We start from the raw sequence: 20,382 nt of genomic DNA on the forward strand, positions 1-20,382 counted from the left end.
AGAGAGAGTTTCTGGCACTCTCTGCTCACATCCAGCCTTTGGCTATGTGACATGTGTACCTTAACCACGTGTCATGGAGATGATTTATTCTTTGATATGTTTGCCGGTGTGAACCACTCTGGTACTTGTGCTGCCTTTCTCTCTCCACTGCTGTCACCCGGGCACCAGTGGTAGTTTCCTACATTTCCTTTCTACCAGGCTTGTGTGTCTCTCATATAACCTCTATCGCAAGCTCTGAAAAAGGCAAAAAGCAAACATTCTTTTGGAGAAAATTCATCTCCTAATACCTTTCATAAAATTCAGGATGATAGTAAGAACACTTTGCAGTCTTCACTGAAAATGTTTAAATAGTATTGGGTTTATAAACTCAAAATACAAGGCAAAGAGATCTTACCTCATAGATGTATAAAAACACTAGCCTCCTCTTTGATTTTCACATAAAATTGCCATGCCAGTCATGTAATCCCAAAACTTTCTGGCATGTGTCATACCACATCACAGATTCTGCCTCCAGATTAATGGCAGTAGTTTCAACTCAAGCATAACAGCTGTAAATTATTTCATAGTATAATTGTACCAAATAAATCTAGTCATCTCTATAGTGGTGCATATTCAGCCAATTCTTGTTTAGTCATTCCCCAAATTACTTTAGTCCTTAGTGTTACATATTGGCACCCAGGCCTTTATATGAAGTTGCACATGTCTATGGCATTATTTCTTATCCACTTATTTTCATTTTACTGCCACTGTGGGTACCCATTCCTCTTCCACTTTTGGGCACTGGTTACTGTCAGCCAATGTTATCTGCCATCAAGGACAAGAAGTGACCCTGGCCTGGCTAGTTAGAGACTGTATCTTTCTAAACACAATATTAACAATAATTGCTTCTGGGATATAAAGCATTCCTGTTAAAAGCTTTTTATTATTTTTTTAACATTAAAAGTTGTACATTTGTTACTATTTTTAACATGTCTCTTTGAAGTTCTCACTGCATTTTTTAAATATATTTTTTATTTTTGAGATTATAATATAATTACATCATTTACCCTATGGCTTTCTTCCCTCCAAAACCTCCAATATATTCCTCCCTGCTCATTTTTTAAAAACTTATAGATTGAAGGCCAATGAGACAGTGCAATGCCTAAAGGTACTTGCCTCTAAGCCTGATGACCTGAGTTCAATCTCTAGGACTCACATGGTAGAGGGAGAGACTAGATGCTCATAAGGTGTCCTTTCACCTCCATTTTTTCCTTTGGCATGTATCCCCCCTGATTTATGTACATATAATAAAAATTTAAAGTTATAAATTAAGGAAAAGTTTATACAACATTATTCTCTTTCAACTTCTCACGTGGACTCACATCTGAGTCCATCATTTCCTTCAGGTGCAGTGAGCTCTCATTCATATTTATCTGCTCTTCATCCTTGGGCCACTCTGAAAGCCCATAAGTTAGTTCTGGTCAGAGTCTGGATGTCCTCAAGGAGGAACAACCAAGAAGCCATGGAAGGAATAGTAGCTTCTTTGCCGGCTTAGTCCAGGCTGTAGAGATATTAGCATCAGTCTTTTTCAGTTTCTCCAGTGGGAGCTCTAAGCACTGCTGAAGCTCCTGTCCAGGTCTACGGGATCGGGCAGGCCTTCTGGATTATATTCACAACAGATCTGTGAGACAGCCGCTTTCCCAGGAATCCACCATTTCTGTTAATCCTCTTTCTCCTCAAACAATGGCATCACTAACTTTAAATGAGAGACAAGTTTTCTCTCTCCTTTGGTTGGCTGTGTCTCATGGAACACCAAAGAGAATGAAGTTGACTACCTATGGGATATGTCTATGGACTGAGGATGCAGCCTCCTGGCTTGGATTTTTTTTTTTTCCGTAGTCAGTACTGAGGAAGTTGAGGTTAAGGAGGTCCTGAAGGTTCCAACTTCTGTCCTCCAGAATCACAGATATGATCATAACAATTGCTTTCATACATCAGACCCTGTGTCATCTGAAATACCAGTTTCCACATCACAGGAACATACTAAACAACTTTCTATCCCATGAACCAAAGAAACTATTTGCTAAGATTCTGTTTTGAACATTTTTCTTCTGGGTAAAATGATCCCAATCTCACTCTTTAACCCTTTTCTTCTCATACTTTGCCCATTGTATTATTTTTCACTCAATAATCAATGTAGATATTTTCCCTTCTTAGGAGCCAATCATTTGTTATATGTCTTAATGTTTAGTTATCTAACGAAGTACATAATATTGAATAATAAACCACATATGTGAGGTTAATATATCAGTTGGGCATTTCTCACTATACACTATAGAATTACAATATGATGTAGCACAATTAAGAAAGAATTTAGGGGCACTTAAGTGAAAGCACATCCAATGCTTGAGAGTCAGAGGCAGGTGAATCTCTGTGAAATCGTGGCCAGCATGGTCTACATAGTGACTTTTCAGAATAGCCAGAGCAATGTTGAGATACCCTGTCTCAACAAACAAACAGGAGATAGCTCAGTCAGTAAACTGCTTCCATTCAAGCATGAGGTTCTCAGTTCAATCCCTAGCACCCATGTTTTAGTGTGGGCTTATAATTCCAGAGGCAGAATAGAAGTAACAAATCAGGAAGCTCCAGGTCCCAGTGAGAAGCACTGTCTCAAAAATTGAGGTAGAAAAAGATGGAAGACAGCACCAATATCCACGTCTGACCTCCATGTACACATATGCGCATTGCTTACTTCCATACAAAAATAATAAACAAATATGAAGATAATTAGTTGCTGTGTACATAAAAGCACCTCAAGACTGGTATGGAAAAGGAAATGATCTGTGTAGCTGTAGTGGCTCCAGATCCTCACCTTCAACTGTCTCAATGTTAAGATACTCCATATGTTTTTACTCAGCCCCAATTCAAAGCAAATATGGAATATGTGAAAAGAGAGTAGAAAAAGGTTTGGAAGACAGAGAAGGGAGAAAGGAAATGAAAGGGCAGAGGCAGAGGAAAACCAGCTTACACACTGCCTCCTAGTCCATGAGATAGTTGTCCCTACTTCCTAATTCTGAAGGAGGACGCTCCTCAGGCTCACCCTTCTTCACTTTTCAGTGTCCTTCCAACCTCACTGAAAAGGCAACTGGAGTATGATATGCAGCATAGGATGGAGTCTTTATGTCTTTTCTTTGTGTGCCATTGTTGAATTTTCTCCATATCCCAAACTCTCTCACACACAGAATTTAGCCTTCATTTCTTGGAATGAGAGTATCATCTGTCTGTCTGTCTGTCTGTCTATCTATCTATCTATCTATCTATCTATCTATCTATCTATCTATCTATCTATGTATCATCCATCCATTCATTCATAGGCTCAGTGAAATACTTTTTACAAGTTGTTTGTGCTAAAGTGCTGGTTGGTAGGGGACGTTTAGCCTTCCAGTGCCGGTAGAAATCCTTCCAAATCCTTGGCTTCACGATGAGTTCTACATTAATTCAAAATACTTCCGATGCTGATTAAGTCAGTCTACCACCTCCCAAATTCCAGGTTTTTATAAGAAACAAGTAAGCTTTGGCCATTGGCTAGCTTTTACTTTAATATAAACTATCTTTACAGAAATGATTATTGTTTGACTAGTATTATAATCTATCAAGTGGTGTAGGTTGTTAAGTTAAAGTTAACAACTTTGATTTTAAAATAAAAATCTCAAATCTCTTAGGTTGCCTGGTTACACATTTCTAATCACACACACAATGATGTTGCAGTGGAAACTCAGGTCAGATTCAGTGAGGGTGAATAGGAGAACAGCAGCTGTAAGGGTTCTGTGAGCTGGTCATTCAGGGTTCCTGATGGGCTGCTGCCATTTCTTTCTTAGGTACTAGAAATCAGGAAGACTAACAACAGTGCTGTTTAACTAAAGACAGTGAAACATTGTTACTTAGGTGGAAACTCAAGTCCTCAAAGCTTTCATGTACTGGCTACTGTTCCAAGTAATTGTGGATCCACTTTGGCTTACATTTCTTTCAAGTTCCACATGCTGAGTCCTGAGCACACAGTTCTAATTATGGCATCACATGTTAGAGGTGGAATGAGGTTTCATCTTTTCTGTCTAAGCACTGATCACACAAACATTCTAAGGACTGTTTTTTACACTTAGCCTCATAACCTTTCCACACTTACTCAAAAAACAAAGTTTAAATGACTTTACAAGGATTCATGAGTTATGAGTTAGAAATCTGAAGGTTTCGATATTTAGTATTTTTTTTTTTTTTTTTTTTTTTTTTTTTGGTTTTTACGAGACAGGGTTTCTCTGTGTAGCTTTGCGCCTTTCCTGGAGCTCACTTGGTAGCCCAGGCTGGCCTCGAACTCACAAAGATCCGCCTGCCTCTGCCTCCCAAGTGCTGGGATTAAAGGCGTGCGCCACCACGCCCGGCCGATATTTAGTATTTAATCAAGAACAAGTATTTTGACTTCGCTCAGAATGTGAGGTTGAGTTCCCACTACCAACCGCCTCCAGCTTTTGTCTCCCTCTCAACAGTGACATTGTGGATCTTTCACAGGGCTGCCACCGCAAAGTATCACAGAACGGATGGAAAGCATCTAAAATCTCTGTCTTATGGTCTTGGAGTCTCAAAGTTTCACATGTAGGTGTCAGTGGGACTGAATCCTTCTGAAAGCCCGAGGAAAAATAGACCCCACACTTCTCCCCTTACTTCTGGTGTTTTGCCACACTTGCTAGTAATTTTTGCCGAAAAGAAACAATACCCCAATTTCTTCTTCTGTCTTCACCTGGTGTTTGGGTGTACTCTTCTTGCTCTTCACAAGACCTTCTCTAAAATGGTACCATTTGAATTGAGTTAGCCCCTACCCACATTACAATAAAACATTAAAGTAAGTGTCTGTAATCATCATAGTCTCAGTATTTCTTCAGCACTCTGAGGAGTTGAAGGTTGGGACTTACTTATATGAGGGACATGACTCAACCCATGATGATAACTAAAGGTGTTGTCGTAAGGATCAACAGTCTGGGGATAGTACATTCCATTGTGAGTGAGCTGTTTTAGCTGTAGTTTTTAGGGCTGTATTTAGTTAATTAGAACCAACTGCCAAAACTTATAAAACATACTATAATACCAGAGGAGAACAAAGTTGCGCTTCTGAGTTCTAGGTGCTTGACCTTTCAATTATAATGTGGGGTCACTAAATGAATATCTACAGACATTAAAATGTATGGCCTCTAATAGAATGGCTTTTTGGGTATAATCCTAATACCTGTCCTCAGTCCCAAATTACTCAATCTGGATACAGCCTTTCCTGCCTTATGCTGGTGTCAAAGGAACAGCTCTGAAACTGAAGGAAAAGTGTAGCTCCTAAGTGTAGAAATCACTTTCTATCTGATAACTGGTTCTCTTTCTTACCAATGGAGATTGAGTCACTTTGTGGTCATCTCAGCCTAAGGGGTTATTGTAAAAGCAGAGGCAAAGACTGGGCTGCCTATCAGTTCTCAAGTCCTTCTGGGCCAGCAGGCAAGGGCAGTCAGGAAAACTCTTCTCTGTGCATGCTGGACTGAAGAGGAAGACAGCAGATAGAGAGCATTCCATTTAACCTCCAGGGCTTCTCAAGAGGCTGATAGGGTTCCCAAGGGCTGACCTCCTGGAGTCTAGTACTGGAGTATTTTCTGCTGGATCTCTGATGGATCATTACTATACTTACAAAACATGTCTCCATAAGAGTTGCATGTTTTAAGGCCTTCTAGGAACCATTTTTGTGATAGCATCAGCCTTATATGATTTCACATATTTCACACTGCCAATACATGGTTTTTGAGATATAAAAATAACCAGAATTAGAATGTCTTTAAGTTTTATCTATCTATCTATCTATCTATCTATCTATCTATCTATCTATCTATCTATCTATATCTTTATTATCACCATCGTCTATTTATCCTTCCACCAACCCATAGTATACCTGTCTACTATCTATCTATCTAATCTATCTATTGTCTCTCTGTTTGTCTTCTAGCTGTGTATCTGTCCATCTGTCTTATTTTTCTTTCTTTTCTTCCACACCACCTTTTTAGATTCTTTTTTTTCCATATCCTAAGACTTTCATTGTGTTACTTTTACTCTTACCAAAGATTAAGTAATATAGAGTATCTATAAGCATTAGTAACAATATTTTTCTAGGTAATAGCATTAGGGAGTTGCAACTCTGCTCATATCTTTAATGAGCACCATTTTTTTGTGAATGCAGAGAAAAGACAAACAATACTGTTAATTTTAAAATACCTCCAACTAGTTGATAGCTTTCTTTATTTTTTGAGCATTTAAGCTTCTATGAATGCAAATATGTGACAAAATTTGTCTAGTTTATATTCTGTCCTCCCACCACCACCACAGAGACTGAACTCAGAGCTTTGCTAGGCAAATACTGTGCTACCTACAGCCTTCCTCGCTGGTTCTGGTGAAAGTGGATGACTAAAACATACTCTGAAAAAAATGAATGGCAGTTATTTTCAAGCCCTCCACAGGGTTGATGCAAACACAGTGCTTCTTACAAAGTAATTTACATGAAAGTTACTAAGAGGGGCTGGTTGTTAGGGGTGGGGGCCCTTAGCTTTCCAATGCCAACCCGGGTTCCAAAACTGCGTCGGAACACATCCCTTCCCACCAGTCCTGATTGTATCCCACCCCACTGTTTTTATTAAACAGTGCAGTTTCTGCTGCTGACTCTTGTGTAATAAATTTTAATTTATTTTCACTAGACTTAGGGATTCCATTACCAATAAACAAGATTTAAAAAGGAAACATGGGTAAAACTTCCACATATTTTAATCAGAGCATAATCATTATTGTCCAGTTAAATGTGAAGCATTAAACTCAAATGGACTCTCAAAAGCTGCCCTGGTAAGTCTTTAATGGCAAGAACAGCTGCAGACAGGAAATCTTAGTGAACTTGTCTTAATTCATGTATTGGTAATATTAAAGCCATCAATGGTCACTGAGACAACTATAGGAAAATTTTCTATGCAGATGTAACACAAACTGTGTAGGCAGTAGTATCCGTGAAAAGTAAAGATGAATCATTGTGAGTTATAGTTTATGCACTCATGGAATAAGCAAAATCAAGTTCTTTGCCACTCTAAGAACCTATAGTTGACATACGGTCTAGGGTTCAGTCAGTGGAAAGTGGGGAGGATTCTGTCTTGACCCTGTTGCTATGCTCACTCATAACTTGCCTACCCAGGTAGTTCCCCTGCTAGCTTTAGGTTATAGCTGTGCCCCAGGCTCAGACCCCATTCCACTTCAGGCTTCTTCTGTGTCCAGTGGTAAAACTACTGTTCTTGTGCACTGCACAGATGCTACTGCACAATAAAATGACATGTGCAAATGCTTCTGAAATCTGAGTGTGCTTAGAGATGTTCATCTTTGACATTATCATGGAAACTTTCACTAAGAAGGTTCTCCACACTTCTGTTTCCTTCTAGACATCTCTGCAGTTAAGGGAAAAAGCAGGGGTGCCAAAACATGCAGTCTTGAGAATTGAAATATGCATATGAATGGATGAGCAATGTATCTGTGATTAGTACAATAATGCTAGTACTTGTTTTGCTGATACGTAGAATAATTAAAATATTCATTTTGGCTTTATACACATCAGCCACTGTTTTATTGTCTATCTTGGGGACATGAGATGGTCCTAACTACTCTGGACTTCTTTACAGGGCTGTCCTTCGCTATTCTTTCATCTGTACATCCAGTCTTTGGTTTATATGGATCTCTGTTTCCAGCCATCATTTATGCCATATTTGGAATGGGACGCCATGTTGCCACAGGTAATAATTACTGTCTATGCTTAAGCTTCTTATAGAACTAACAAAAGGGACTCAAGGTGATTATTAGCTCCTGATTAACTTTTCAAAGCCATTCTACCCTGCTGATATATGTAAGTTTATTTATCAGATACACACTATGATTTGTTGCCATATTCTGTGTTATTAAAGAAACTGAAGCTAGAAGCACTGATGAATTTACAATGGAATAAGAGAATGTAAAAATTTGAAAGAAAACAAAGACTATAAAATTTAGTTCAAATATTGAAAAATATTTTGAGTGTATTTCTTTGGTTCTTGAACTAAATGATCTAAGCTTCTTCTAGGTAGATTCTACAGACCCTTTAACTGATGTATCTTTTTGTTTAGTTTTTTTTTTTTTTTTTTTTTTTTTTTTTATAGATAGAATTTCTCTGTGTGTATTCCTGGCTGTCCTGGGACTCTGTTGACCAGGTTGGCCTTGAATTCAGAGATCCACCTGCCTCTGCTTTCTGAGTGCTGGGATTAAAGGTGTGCACCATCACCACCTGACTTAATTGATGTATCTTACCCTACCTCACTCTGCACCTCTGAAAAAACACAAATATGAATACAGAGGGTGAACGGTCAGGTCATGATTATTCCAGTGGTAGAACGGGCTGCACTTCTGTGTGAGCTACACCTAGTCACATGCCTCATTTGTTGTTTATCACCTGCATGACTCTGGACAAAGTTTTGAAACTCTGTATGTTACTTTTTAAATGATAAGATGACCACTCCCCCATTTCTTATACTAGTGAGAGCTACACACTTAGTATATTGTGTTTAACTTAACACTTGCTTATATTAATGCAACATTTATTGAGTTTTCCTATTATAAAATGACACCTTAATCTTAAATATTCTAGTAACAAAAATGTAATTCAATAGGAATAGCCGCAGACATTGCTATTCATTTGTGCGTGAGATCTCAGCCTCTGAGGAGTGACGTTTACAATCTGTCTTCTGTGGTCAGTTTGTTATTGATTGTATTACTTTATTACTATCACAAATTATCATGAAATAAGTGGCTTGAAACAGAGGAAGTAATTCTATAGTTCTGGAGGTCAGTGCTGTGAATAAGTCTTCCAGACCCTACACAAGCAATCACTGCATGCTCATCTTCCTGACTGTTCTGTCTTCTAGAAGTTTCCTGCATTCCTGGGCTCCTGACCTTTCAGCAGTTTCCAAGGCCAGTGGTGCCATCTTCAGAGCTCTCTCTGACTCCACTCCCTTGCCTCTATCTTCTGTACTTACAAGCTCTTGTGATTTCACTGGCTATATCCAAACACTGCAGGATAACTGTATTTGAAAACCAGCTCATTAGTGAACTTAACTTCGCCTGCTATGTTTATTTTTTCTTGCTATGGAGCATACATATTTCTGGGTTCAGAGGATTAGGATAGAAATCTTGGGAGGTCATACTTTTGCTCAGCACATTGGTATGTTTTTTTCATACAATAATTTGTACTTGTGTAAATTTGGTTTTTATATCACTAAACTTTGTTATGAGTGAGAGAGTAAAAGTTAGCAATCATTACAGACTTGCCACCTAACAAGTGCTCTGTGAAACAATATTCTGCGGGGGCTTGTTAGGTATGCAAGGACAAGGACACTGGCTTCTATTCCTAACATGCTGAATTAGAACTGGTATTTTCACAAGAAGTTTTATACACACACACACACACACACACACACACACACACACACACACATGCCTTTACATAATGACATATTTCAGTCAACAAAATGACACATCACATAAAACTGTGGTTCATAATATTATGTCACACTTGGCATTGTAGTTGATATAGTTTGGATAAGTGCTCTATGATATACATACAACAGTGAAATTGGCCACAATGAATTCTCAAAATGTATCTCTACTTTTATGAGTCATACAACTATATACGAAATATATATTTTAGTACATATGTGTGCATGTTATGTATGTATATGTTTCAGAGTAATGTGTATATTTCAAGAAATTTACATGTTCTTGTCGTAACACAATCCTTTAAAGTGGACATTAATTTGTATTATTTATAAATTTCAGGTGAATTAGAAAAAAATCTCACAAAGTTTCTTATGACAGCACATATTAAAGTCACAGACATACAACTTATACCTCACATGTGCCAAGTCTGTAACCCAAACTATCTTTTTGTTCTTGGCAACAAAATGTTTTAGAACACTCATTGAATGAGAGTTTTCTTCCAGATAAATACAAAAGGAGAAAAGCACAGAATGAATTAAACATGATTTTCTTCAGTATTTACTTATTATTTAAAACAGGGTTTTACTTACGATCCTCTGACCTCAGCCTCTGGAATGCTGGAATTAGAGAGAGCTTGTTGCTTTTCAGTTGTTCTGTCTTCTAATTCGGTCACAGAGCATTTAAGTGTGTCTGTGGCAAGAAAGAGCAAAGGGCTTTAAAATTGACTTCACACACATTTCTTCTGTTTGACACAAGACAAAAGAAAAAGGCGAAATGAAATTTCCCAATAGACCATAATTAGTCTAGAAGTCAACGTCATGTGTGGTAGTTAACCTTCTAATCCCAGCCCTCGGGAGGCTTCAGCAGGAATCTACCAAATGCCACACATTCAAGCCCTGCTTGAGCTGCACAGTGAACTCCTGTCTCAAAACAAATTACAAAAATACATTATTTGATAATACTGAAATATATAATTACATAAACCATTGTATTTCATAAGTAATTACTGTAAATGTTCTTCTGGTTGTATAGTTTCAAATTTTCCATTTATGTAGGAGTCTGTAACTAAAACGTTATTCAATAAGTTATCAATAGCTATAGATGTTTCAAAATGCACACTTTGCAAACTTCATAATCATTCTACTGTACAGTAAATGTGGATGGCCTTTTATTTTTGAATTTATACCTCTCAGAGCCTGCCAGATCTTCCTATTTTGGATGAAAGTTAATATTAGTCATCAATACTGGTAAAAAATAGATGATGCTTTCCCTCCTGATATAAATGACAGGGGAAGTACAAAAATGACTTTGGGACCTTCCTGTGACTTTAACTTATAAGGGTCATTAAATCTCTCAAGATGTCCACAAATATTTAATATACAAATCATATTTCTCTTTTACTTGGTCATAGTGTAGTGTAGGTGTGAGAGTTACACTCTGAAACTTTATTAAGAGACCAATGTACTTTTGTGAAAGAAAAGCATCTTATCTTGGATTTTAGCCTCCCAGTTAGGTGTTCAGAATGCAATACCAAATTACTAAACAGGATAAGACATTATACAAGAATGATTTTAAAAATTAAGTTTTTTTATACGTGTAAACAAGGAGTGTGATTGCTTCTTGCCCTTCCATCCTTCACTGTCTCCTTTTCTCCCCTCAACATACCCTCTTTTCAAATCCTTTTTCAATATTCATGTTTTTGCTTTAAGATGCAATATGTATAATCGGAACCATCAGTGTGTGCTTGGAATTCTCCATTGGAACTTAGAGGGTTTACCAATGGTTGTTCGAATGATGGCATTGACCCCCCAATTCCCATAGTTCACCAATGGCCACTAGTGGAGGAGGAGGGCATCAAAGCCTCTTGAGTACCCCCAACCATTCATGGTTGGCCATTAACAGGCTCATTCTTGTGCAGGCTCAGTGGAAGAACGTGCAGTTGCCTTGAGTTTACATATCTTTGAAAATCAATTACTTCCTGAAGCCAAAGTGTAAAGATGTTGAATGTGCTAGTTTATTTAGCAATTTGAATTTTCATGATTAATTTAAAATATGATTACTTAAAATATATTTAAATGAAATTGCGTAAAACATAATGTGACACACAGAAGTCATGGAAAAAAATGAACTGATTCATCCCTGAAACTAGAAAAGAGAAAAATAAATCTGGGTATGATCCTAATAGAAACCAAATTGATTAAGACAATATGTGTCAATATGTCTCACTGTCTCCAACCTTTAGATATGCCTTAATTTTGTTCATAACTTATTCTTTGTTTATCTCAAAATTGGGCTGACTGAGGCTCATTCCCCCCACAACAAAGCCTTTCAGATAGCTTCTTCTGTTTTATTCAGTAACTTCCTATCTTTTATAAAATACCAGGAAATCGAATCCTAAACCAAAAAATTAATGCATTTGTTTTTCTTTTGAAATCTGCGGTTATCTGTTATGTGGCTTCGGTAGAAAGTGTGTTGGTCTGTGCTTTGAAAGAGCAAAGACCAAGTGTAAGAGCACTTACTCTATCATTTGATCTCAAGGATATCTGCTGTAAATTATTGTAGCTAGAGTTTTCCTGCCTGGCCCACAGTCAGGACAAATCTTTGTCACCCGCCAGTCCCACAGCCGCTCAGACCCAACCAAGTAAACACAGAGACTTATATTGCATACAAACTGTATGGCCGTGGCAGGCTTCTTGCTACCTGTTCTTATAGCTTAAATTAATCCATTTCCATAAATCTATGCCTTGCCACGTGGCTGGTGGCTTACCGGCATCTTCACATGCTGCTGGTCATGGCAGAGGCTGGCAGTGTCTCTCTGCCTCAGCCTTCCGCTTCCCAGAATTCTCCTCTCTCCTTGTCCCACCAACTTTCTGCCTGGCCACTGGCCAATCTGTTTTATTTAGTGACCAATCAGAGCAATTTGACATACAGACCATCCCACAGCAAATTATGTCTTATCTGATGAATGTTCTTTACTTTGAGTTACCCATATGGGTGCTAGAATCTTGTCTTTTATTGTTAGTTATAGTCTTCATTTAATTCTTCATGATAAGTACACTTTTTAAACAATTAATATCTATTGATTTATTAAGAACACCTAGCTCTACTGGGTGATGGTGGCAAATGCCTTTAATCTAAGCACTCAGGAGGCACAGGCAGGCAGAACTCTGTAAGATAGAGGCCAGCTTGTTTTACAGAGCAAGTTCCAGGGCAGGCTCTAAAGCTACACAGAGAAACCCTGTCTCAAAACAACAACAAAAACCACCTAGCTCACAGAGAGACTAATACTTATTTTTTCTATGTATTTGTATACCATCATCTCTCAGAGAAGAGAGCCTAATCATAACAGAACATTATTAACTCAGTCTTACTAAGACTTAGCTCAGTGGTTGCCATTTAATGGGTGCTGACAATATGCCATTGGGTGCTAACTATGATATGTTTATATGATATTTAAGCCTTATAAAAATCTCAAATGATGAAGAATGTGCTCTTTTTCTGGACAAAGAGATTGAGGAAATAGTTGTGAGATTTAACTCCAAATCCATTGGGATCCACACCCCCACATTGTCCTAAACCCACAGTGCAGACCACAGATCTCCTCCAAATCCTCCACTCTAGTAAGAAAAGCAGACAATGTGCTAGGTTTCCACTGAGACCAGCTTCTGTTGTCCTTATCTTGTCTGTGTTAGGTTGCCTGTGTCCCACAGAGTAGCTTTCCTCAAATGCTGACATACAAAATGGGACAAGGTAGGGTCTTTAAGTGATGAAATAAGGGGATGCTTGCTCAACACAGCATGCGTTTCTTCAACCTTGCCTGGGGGAACCAGCGTTTCTCATCCATGCTGCTGCGTTCTCAGGCAAGCTGTGCCAGAAAGAAAGGCATCAGAGCCCTTGTCAGGAAGAGGGGAGCATACTGAACAAAGTCCTGCTTACAAACAAGGCTGTGAATATTCCTAGGAAATAAGCACTGAACCCTAAAAGCAGTTTCTACTTTACATGGTGAGCACAGTGGGTTTAATCATTTTATAGGCCCTGGCATTTTGTTCATGAAAATAAAGTCTACTCAATTATGAAATCATTGCAGGTAGAAAGCATATAGATAGCATGGAGAGGAAGATCTGGATAGACAGTCATGACTGTGGAATTTGAGCCACATCTTGGAAGCTGAGAGCTTGTTTTGGTAGATCAGAGGACCTTACATTTTAGCCAGCAGGTTTATAGTTATCCATCAAGGTCTTCAAGTTTTTCTTCTTTTATTCACCTCAAACCCTATAGTCTGGGTGCGAGTATCATTTAGTGGATAAGGGAAGTTAGACCCAGAGTGATGTACTTTAGGTGGCATTGTTGGTATGTTGAAGGGCTGGATGTAAATCTAGGCCACAATCCTATATCTTAGATGGTCTTTATTCAGAGAGTTAGGAAAGTGTGTGACTCAGAAAGACATGATGGCTCAGTGGGCATTGCAGCAGGGCAGATGTACTGTTTCTTTTATGGAGTGGAGTGAAAGGTAGAAAAATGGGGTATACTGGAGTAGAGCAGATTTCTCATAGCTCTTGTTGGCTTTTTGATAATCATGAAAGAATCTAGCAACTCTTTAATGTTTCTGTGGATATTTTCTAATATCGTTCTCATTTTCAGGCACCTTTGCCTTGACTTCCTTGATATCAGCCAACGCTGTGGAAAGGCTAGTCCCTCAAAGCAGCAGGAACCTCAGCATGCAGAGCAACTCAAGTGTGCTGGGCTTATCCGACTTTGAGCTCCAGAGAATTGGAGTTGCCACGGCAGTTTCCTTCTTGGGAGGAGTGATTCAGGTAAGCAGCTCGGAGCCTGGAGAGGACAGAGGGGAACAGGAGGAAAGGGAAGGAAGGCAGGGTTGTGTTTTTAACCAAGGGTTTCTCTCCAGATGGAAAAAGGACGGATGTGTCTTATGATTATGGAAATACATAGTGGTTCTATAAATGATGCTTAGATGAATGAAGTAGAATCAACAAATTGAACACACAGAAACATATAACAAAATCAGATCTTTAAAAGTTTTTTTTTTGAATGGGGGGAATGAACATGAAGTTGAGTGGGTAGGGAGATGTCAAGGACCTAGGAGGAGTTGGAGAAGGGGAAAGAATATGATAAAATATATTGCGTGAAGAGTTATAAAGACAAAAACATAAAGTAAAATTAAAGTAAAATTTTAATATTTTTAAAGAGTGTCTTATGGCCTGGAGAGATGGCTGAGTGAAAACACTTGCTGCTCTTGCTAAGGATATAGGTTCGCTTCTAGACACCCACACGGAGGCGGAAAACTGCCCGTCTAGTTTCAGGGGATCCAACATCCTCTTCTGGCTTCTAGGGGAACCAGGCACACACATGATATGGTACACATATATCCATGTAAGTAAAATACTTGTACACGTAAAGTTAAGAATAAATATTTTTAAAAAGGTTGAATGGGCTTCCTCATAATACAGTGAGTCCATGCTGTGTTCATACATGACCAGAGTATCATTGGAAGGAATGTTGTGGGTGATATTTCTACAATAGGAAGATGCAGCTAACTTTCTCAAATGCTTCTGTACTTAAGCACTTTATGATTTTGTTCTATACACGAGCAAGAGATGACCCTTAGTCTGTATCCTGGGCTTGCTGCTATGAGGTCTCTGGACTCAGATTCTACCAGTCTTTGCCTTTTTTTTTTTTTTTTTTTTTTTTTTTTTTTTTTTTTTTACAACTCTGAGTGTCTAATGCTGCCACATTGGCTATTGTCAAATTCTCCTCAGAATATCAGTGTTTGATATTTGCTGTTTTTAATGAAATAATCAGACCTGGATCCCTCAGAAGAGACTTTAAGATGGACATGACCTGTCAGTCACTTTTGGTAACGGATAACGTGCCTGATTAAAACAACTTACAGGAGAAAGGAGTTAGCTGTGCCCACAGTTTCAGAACTGTCAGTCCACCATCACTAAGCTTTATTTCAGGGGCAGTGATGACACAGAACATCACAGAAGAAAAAAGCTCATCATGGGGTAGCCAGAGAGCAGGGAGAGGTGAGTGAATTTGGACACTGGCAGTCTCTGAAGCACGTAGTCTGTGATCCACTGCCTGCAACGTGGTCTCATCCTAGTAACACCACCAGACTGTGACTTTGTCCATGGATTGGGTCACAGCCATAATGGTCTAATCTTCACTCTGAACATTGCTTTGGGAAACAAACCTTCAACATCAGTTTTGAAGATACATTTCACACTCAAAACCGTAAACACACAGAAAGACACCAAATACCAAGCACAAATTCCCTGTATAGTGGTCATTTTTGCTTACTCATGCTTGTAATCTAAATTATGTCTATATAACTTTTCTGAGGGTCTGTGTTCTGGGCTGATAGTTCCTTTTGAAATATTGCTCCATGATTTACAAGATCATATATGAACAGCAGAAAGGGAGAATAGTTGATGATTGTGTGAATGAATGGGAAGGAACAAATGTGATCTAGAGAAAAAGAAACTCAAATCCTTAGAATATCGCCTTCTGATTGTACCAGAACTGAAGAATCAAGGTATGAAATGCAGTAAGAACTGAAGTCTGCGTAGTTACTGAGAAAAATGAACTGTTTTACCTCAATGACCGAGTGGACTAGCTGGCCTGTCAGATTCAGTCTTTAGACAGAAGGAGGAAGCACAGGCCAGCTCTGTTACCCTGTGACCTTCACCGAGTACTTTCAAACATGGATGCTGCCAGCATACACTTGTGTGGGCAGGCTTGCTGACCTTTGCTCTCACGGTCCTTGGAAGGCTCTGGAAAACACCTGACCATGGCTCTGTCTCAGACAGAATCAGCTGTGTGAACTGGTGATTGGGCCCAGATATGTTACACTGAATTTGATCGATTTTTTTCCTTAATTCCTGCTCATTTAAAATGAAAATCTGTGTATTAAAATGGTAAAAAGATCACAATGCTTCCCCTTGCTCCATTATTTTACATTCCTGTTAACCAATGCAGCACAAAACAAGTAGTTATAGGTGGATATTAGTACTTTTCAGAATCTATTATTGTTAATAAGACTACTCGCTGTCTTCTTACTCTCATTTTAACTGTTTTCTATGAGTCTCAAATGATCACCTGGCATTTTATTATCATTCAGCATATTTGGATAAGAACTTACATAGTGAATATAAAAGAGGAGGCCAAGATCTGAGAAAGAAAACTAAATCTCTCTGCTTTCACTGAAATTCCTCAAAAATTTAAGGGTAAAGCAGGATATTATTAAAGATAATAAAATGGTTTCATTTCACAGCCTTTTATTGCTTGTAAAATGGGGTCCAGATAGTTATGTGTTTTCTCTTAAAAGCTCTTCAAACATCTGCTTTCCTTCCACTGTCCAGGCTCAGGTCCTGAATGTGGATCAGTGAGTTAGTCAACCTGTAAGCAGATGCCTGAACTTCATGTGACCCCACACTCATCTGTCCACTGTTGGGCTAGAACTGGTAGAGTCTGGGAGATCTTTGGGATCCACTTCTTTCACCATCACTTTCCTTTTCTGTCCTAAGTCCATTGACAACAAGGCAAGTTTTCTGCAAGCACAGGATGCTTTTCCACCATTGTTGGACTCTTTTTCTTACTTTTATGTTGCCCTCCTCCCGAAGGCTCAATACATACAATTATTAATGTTTTTTTAAGTTTTCTGAAGCACTCATGATTGACCTGATTCCCAACTGTGTCAGTTAGAGATGTTCTCAGTTGCAGAGGGTAGATGGGCCAGGCCTCAGAGGCAGACTGTAGAGACGTCAGTTGCTCCAGTTGGCATATTGGTAGGTGACCATGTTTGTCAGCACATTCAATGAACAAATGGATCTGCTTTCTTTTATTACATAACAATGCCCTGTGCCTTAGTATGCTTTTCAGTTTTCAATCCCCCCCTCCCTTTCTTTTCTCTTCTTCCCTTTCTTCCCTGTCTGTCTGTCTGTCTCCCACCGGCAACTGACCCCAGAATCCTGGGATCTTTTCTAATTTTTCCAGAAGTCTTTTCTTTCTGTCTCTTTCCCTTCAAATTCCAAGAGTTCCCTATGTGTTAGGGATTTTAGCCCTTTAAGTATGCTTTGTGTTGCTAATTTTTTATTTTGACCATTATTTGATTATATTTTATAGAATTGAAAAATATATTGTATCAAATTCATAAGTCATTTTTTTTAATATTGTCAATGAATTTTAAGCAAGCATTGGAAAGCTTTTCTGTTACAATGAGTTGATAGAGGAATTCACATACTTAGCACTACTAGGATTTGAATTTGTTTCCCTTTATATTTGCTTTTTTTCTGATGACTGAGGAAAAGCTTTTAATGTTCATAGAATTACATTGCCTTCTAGCTGAGTGCAAAGGCCTAAAGAACTAGGGATGTTAGCCAGGCAGTGGTGGCGCATGTCTTTAATACCAGCACTCGGGAGGCCAAGGCGGCGGGTCTTTTGAGTTCGAGGTCAGCCTGGTAAACAGAATGAGTTCCAGGACAGCCAGGAATATACACAGAGATACCCTGTCTCGAAAAACAAAAACAAAAGGAAGGAAGGAAGGAAGGAAGGAAGGAAGGAAGGAAGGAAGAAAGAAAGGAAGGAAGGAAGGAAGGAAGGAAAGGAAGGAAGGAAGGAAAAAAAGAATCAGGGATATAAAATGAAAAAAGTAAAGTTTTTTTTTTAAATATATGATATGATATATGAATCTGACTTCATTCTTTGTAAGTGGCTGTCTCATTGTGCCAGCAACATTTATTTAAGGGTTCAGGTTTGTACTGATGTAATGTGCCAACCTTATTTTTTCCATATATATTTAGATAGAATTCAGAACCTTTCCTATTCATTGTGTAGCTGTTCTTGGGACAGTAACACTTGCTTTCATAGAGACTTCATTTTATTATTTAGCGTCATATAGGACAGCTCACCTTTGTGGGTTTGTGCCTATTCATGATGGTTCTTAGTGTGGTTTTAGTATCCACGAGAGCAATTAAGTTGGCATTTTTATTGCTGTGGTGTCATTGCTGTCTTTATAACACCGGTTCATCACACCCAAGAACCCAGGATGCTTTCAGTTTTGTTCAGGTCTACTTCCGTGTGCTTCAGTGGTCTAGTAAAGTGTTCTTGTACAGATTTACACATCTTTGTGACACTTATTCCTGAGAATTTATACTGCTTTGCTGCTATTATAAATGGGATTTTCTTTAATATTATACCATGTGGCTACTTTTTGTGGATTGGAAACCTAATTTTATGTGTTAATTTTATATTTTAATACTTTTTAATTTCTATATTTTTTTTAATTCACCATACAAAGTAATTGTTTTAATTTGGTGTTTTCATACACACACACACAAACACACACACACACACACAAACACACATACATACACACACATACCCACATATACCCACACACATACCCCCCACACAAACATACATACACACACATACCCACATACCCCCCCACATAAACACACATACATACACACATACGTACACACACACATACCCACACGCATATATATACACATACCCACACATAACCCCCCCACTCACATACATACACACACATACATACTCAAAAACATACACATACCCCTCCACAAACACACACATACACACACACACACACTCACTCACATACATACACACACATACCCACATGTACAAACACACACATACACACACTCTCACACACACATACACACACACACCATTTTACTTTTTAATTCACTCTTCATCCCTACTGCTCCCTCCCATCTCCCTGTCTCCTTCCTTTTGCTCTGCTTCTTCCCTCTCAGTTGGCTCCTTCCGCTTTCTTGTCACAGGTATTTCTACAGTATTTCAGACCTCTTCCTCCCTTTCACAGTATTTGCTACATCAAGAGTCAACACATGAGAAAAAATGTGTCCCATTTTTCTTTCTGGGTCCAGCTTACACCACTTCACATGCACATTCACCCACTGACTTGAAAATGTCACAATTTCATTCCTCGTTATGGGTACATAAAAGTTTATTGTGTATATAGACCACATTTTGTCTGCTCAAATATTGATAGATATATGTTTGTTTCATATCCTGAAAACTGTCAATTGTGAAGCAATAAACATGAATGTGTAATCATCTCTGTAGTATGTTGACTTAAAGCCCTTTATATATTATATTTACATATAAATATATTTATGATATATATATATATATATAAAATTTATATAAATTGAGAGTGATACAGGTGGGTTGTGTGGTAATCCTGTATCTTTTTAAGGACCTCAAGCCTCCTCACTGATGCCCACAGTGGCTTTCTTTACCTGTCTATCTTCCACTAACACAAGTGTACTCTTCTTTCCCAATATCTTCACCAGCCTTTGCAGCTATTTGCTTATGATAGTCAGTCATTCTGACTGTGATGAGAAGCAATCCTAAAGGACTTCCTTTCTTTTCAGCATTCTCAATATTTCTTAACCATTTGTATTTCTTCTTTTGAGAATGGTCTAGTCACTCCATTTTTTCATTGACTGGTTGGACAACTGGATTCATTTTGTGTTTAAGTTTCTCAGTTCTTTATATATTATATGCATTACTCCCATATCTGATGTGCAGTTGGCAAGGATCTTCTCCCATTCCATAGGCTGTCTCTTCACTCTGGTGATCACTTTCTTTGCTCTGCACACACTTTTTAATTTTATGGAACTTTATCTATATACTTTGGGATTGTTTCCCATGCTGGAGTTCTGTTTGGAAAGTCCTTGCCTATGCCCATATCTTCAAGTATTTTACTTATTTTTTTCCTCTAGCATTTTAAAAGATACAAGTCTTATATCAAGG

General features: G+C 38.3%; 1 protein-coding gene across 2 annotated transcripts in view; it reads left to right on the plus strand.

Annotated features, from left to right (window-relative positions):
- The window catches only part of Slc26a7 (solute carrier family 26 member 7), a 127,116-nt gene that overhangs the window by 14,537 nt on the left and 92,197 nt on the right, over positions 1-20,382 (plus strand). For both annotated transcript variants that reach the window (XM_076563870.1, XM_006983277.3), the window contains exons 2-3: positions 7,710-7,820; positions 14,194-14,366. In XM_076563870.1, the coding sequence (XP_076419985.1) occupies positions 7,710-7,820; positions 14,194-14,366 (284 nt within the window). The remainder of the gene's footprint in view (positions 1-7,709; positions 7,821-14,193; positions 14,367-20,382) is intronic.

This window comes from Peromyscus maniculatus, chromosome 2 (assembly GCF_049852395.1).
Source record: "Peromyscus maniculatus bairdii isolate BWxNUB_F1_BW_parent chromosome 2, HU_Pman_BW_mat_3.1, whole genome shotgun sequence".
In the NCBI taxonomy this organism is placed as follows: Eukaryota; Metazoa; Chordata; class Mammalia; order Rodentia; family Cricetidae; genus Peromyscus; species Peromyscus maniculatus.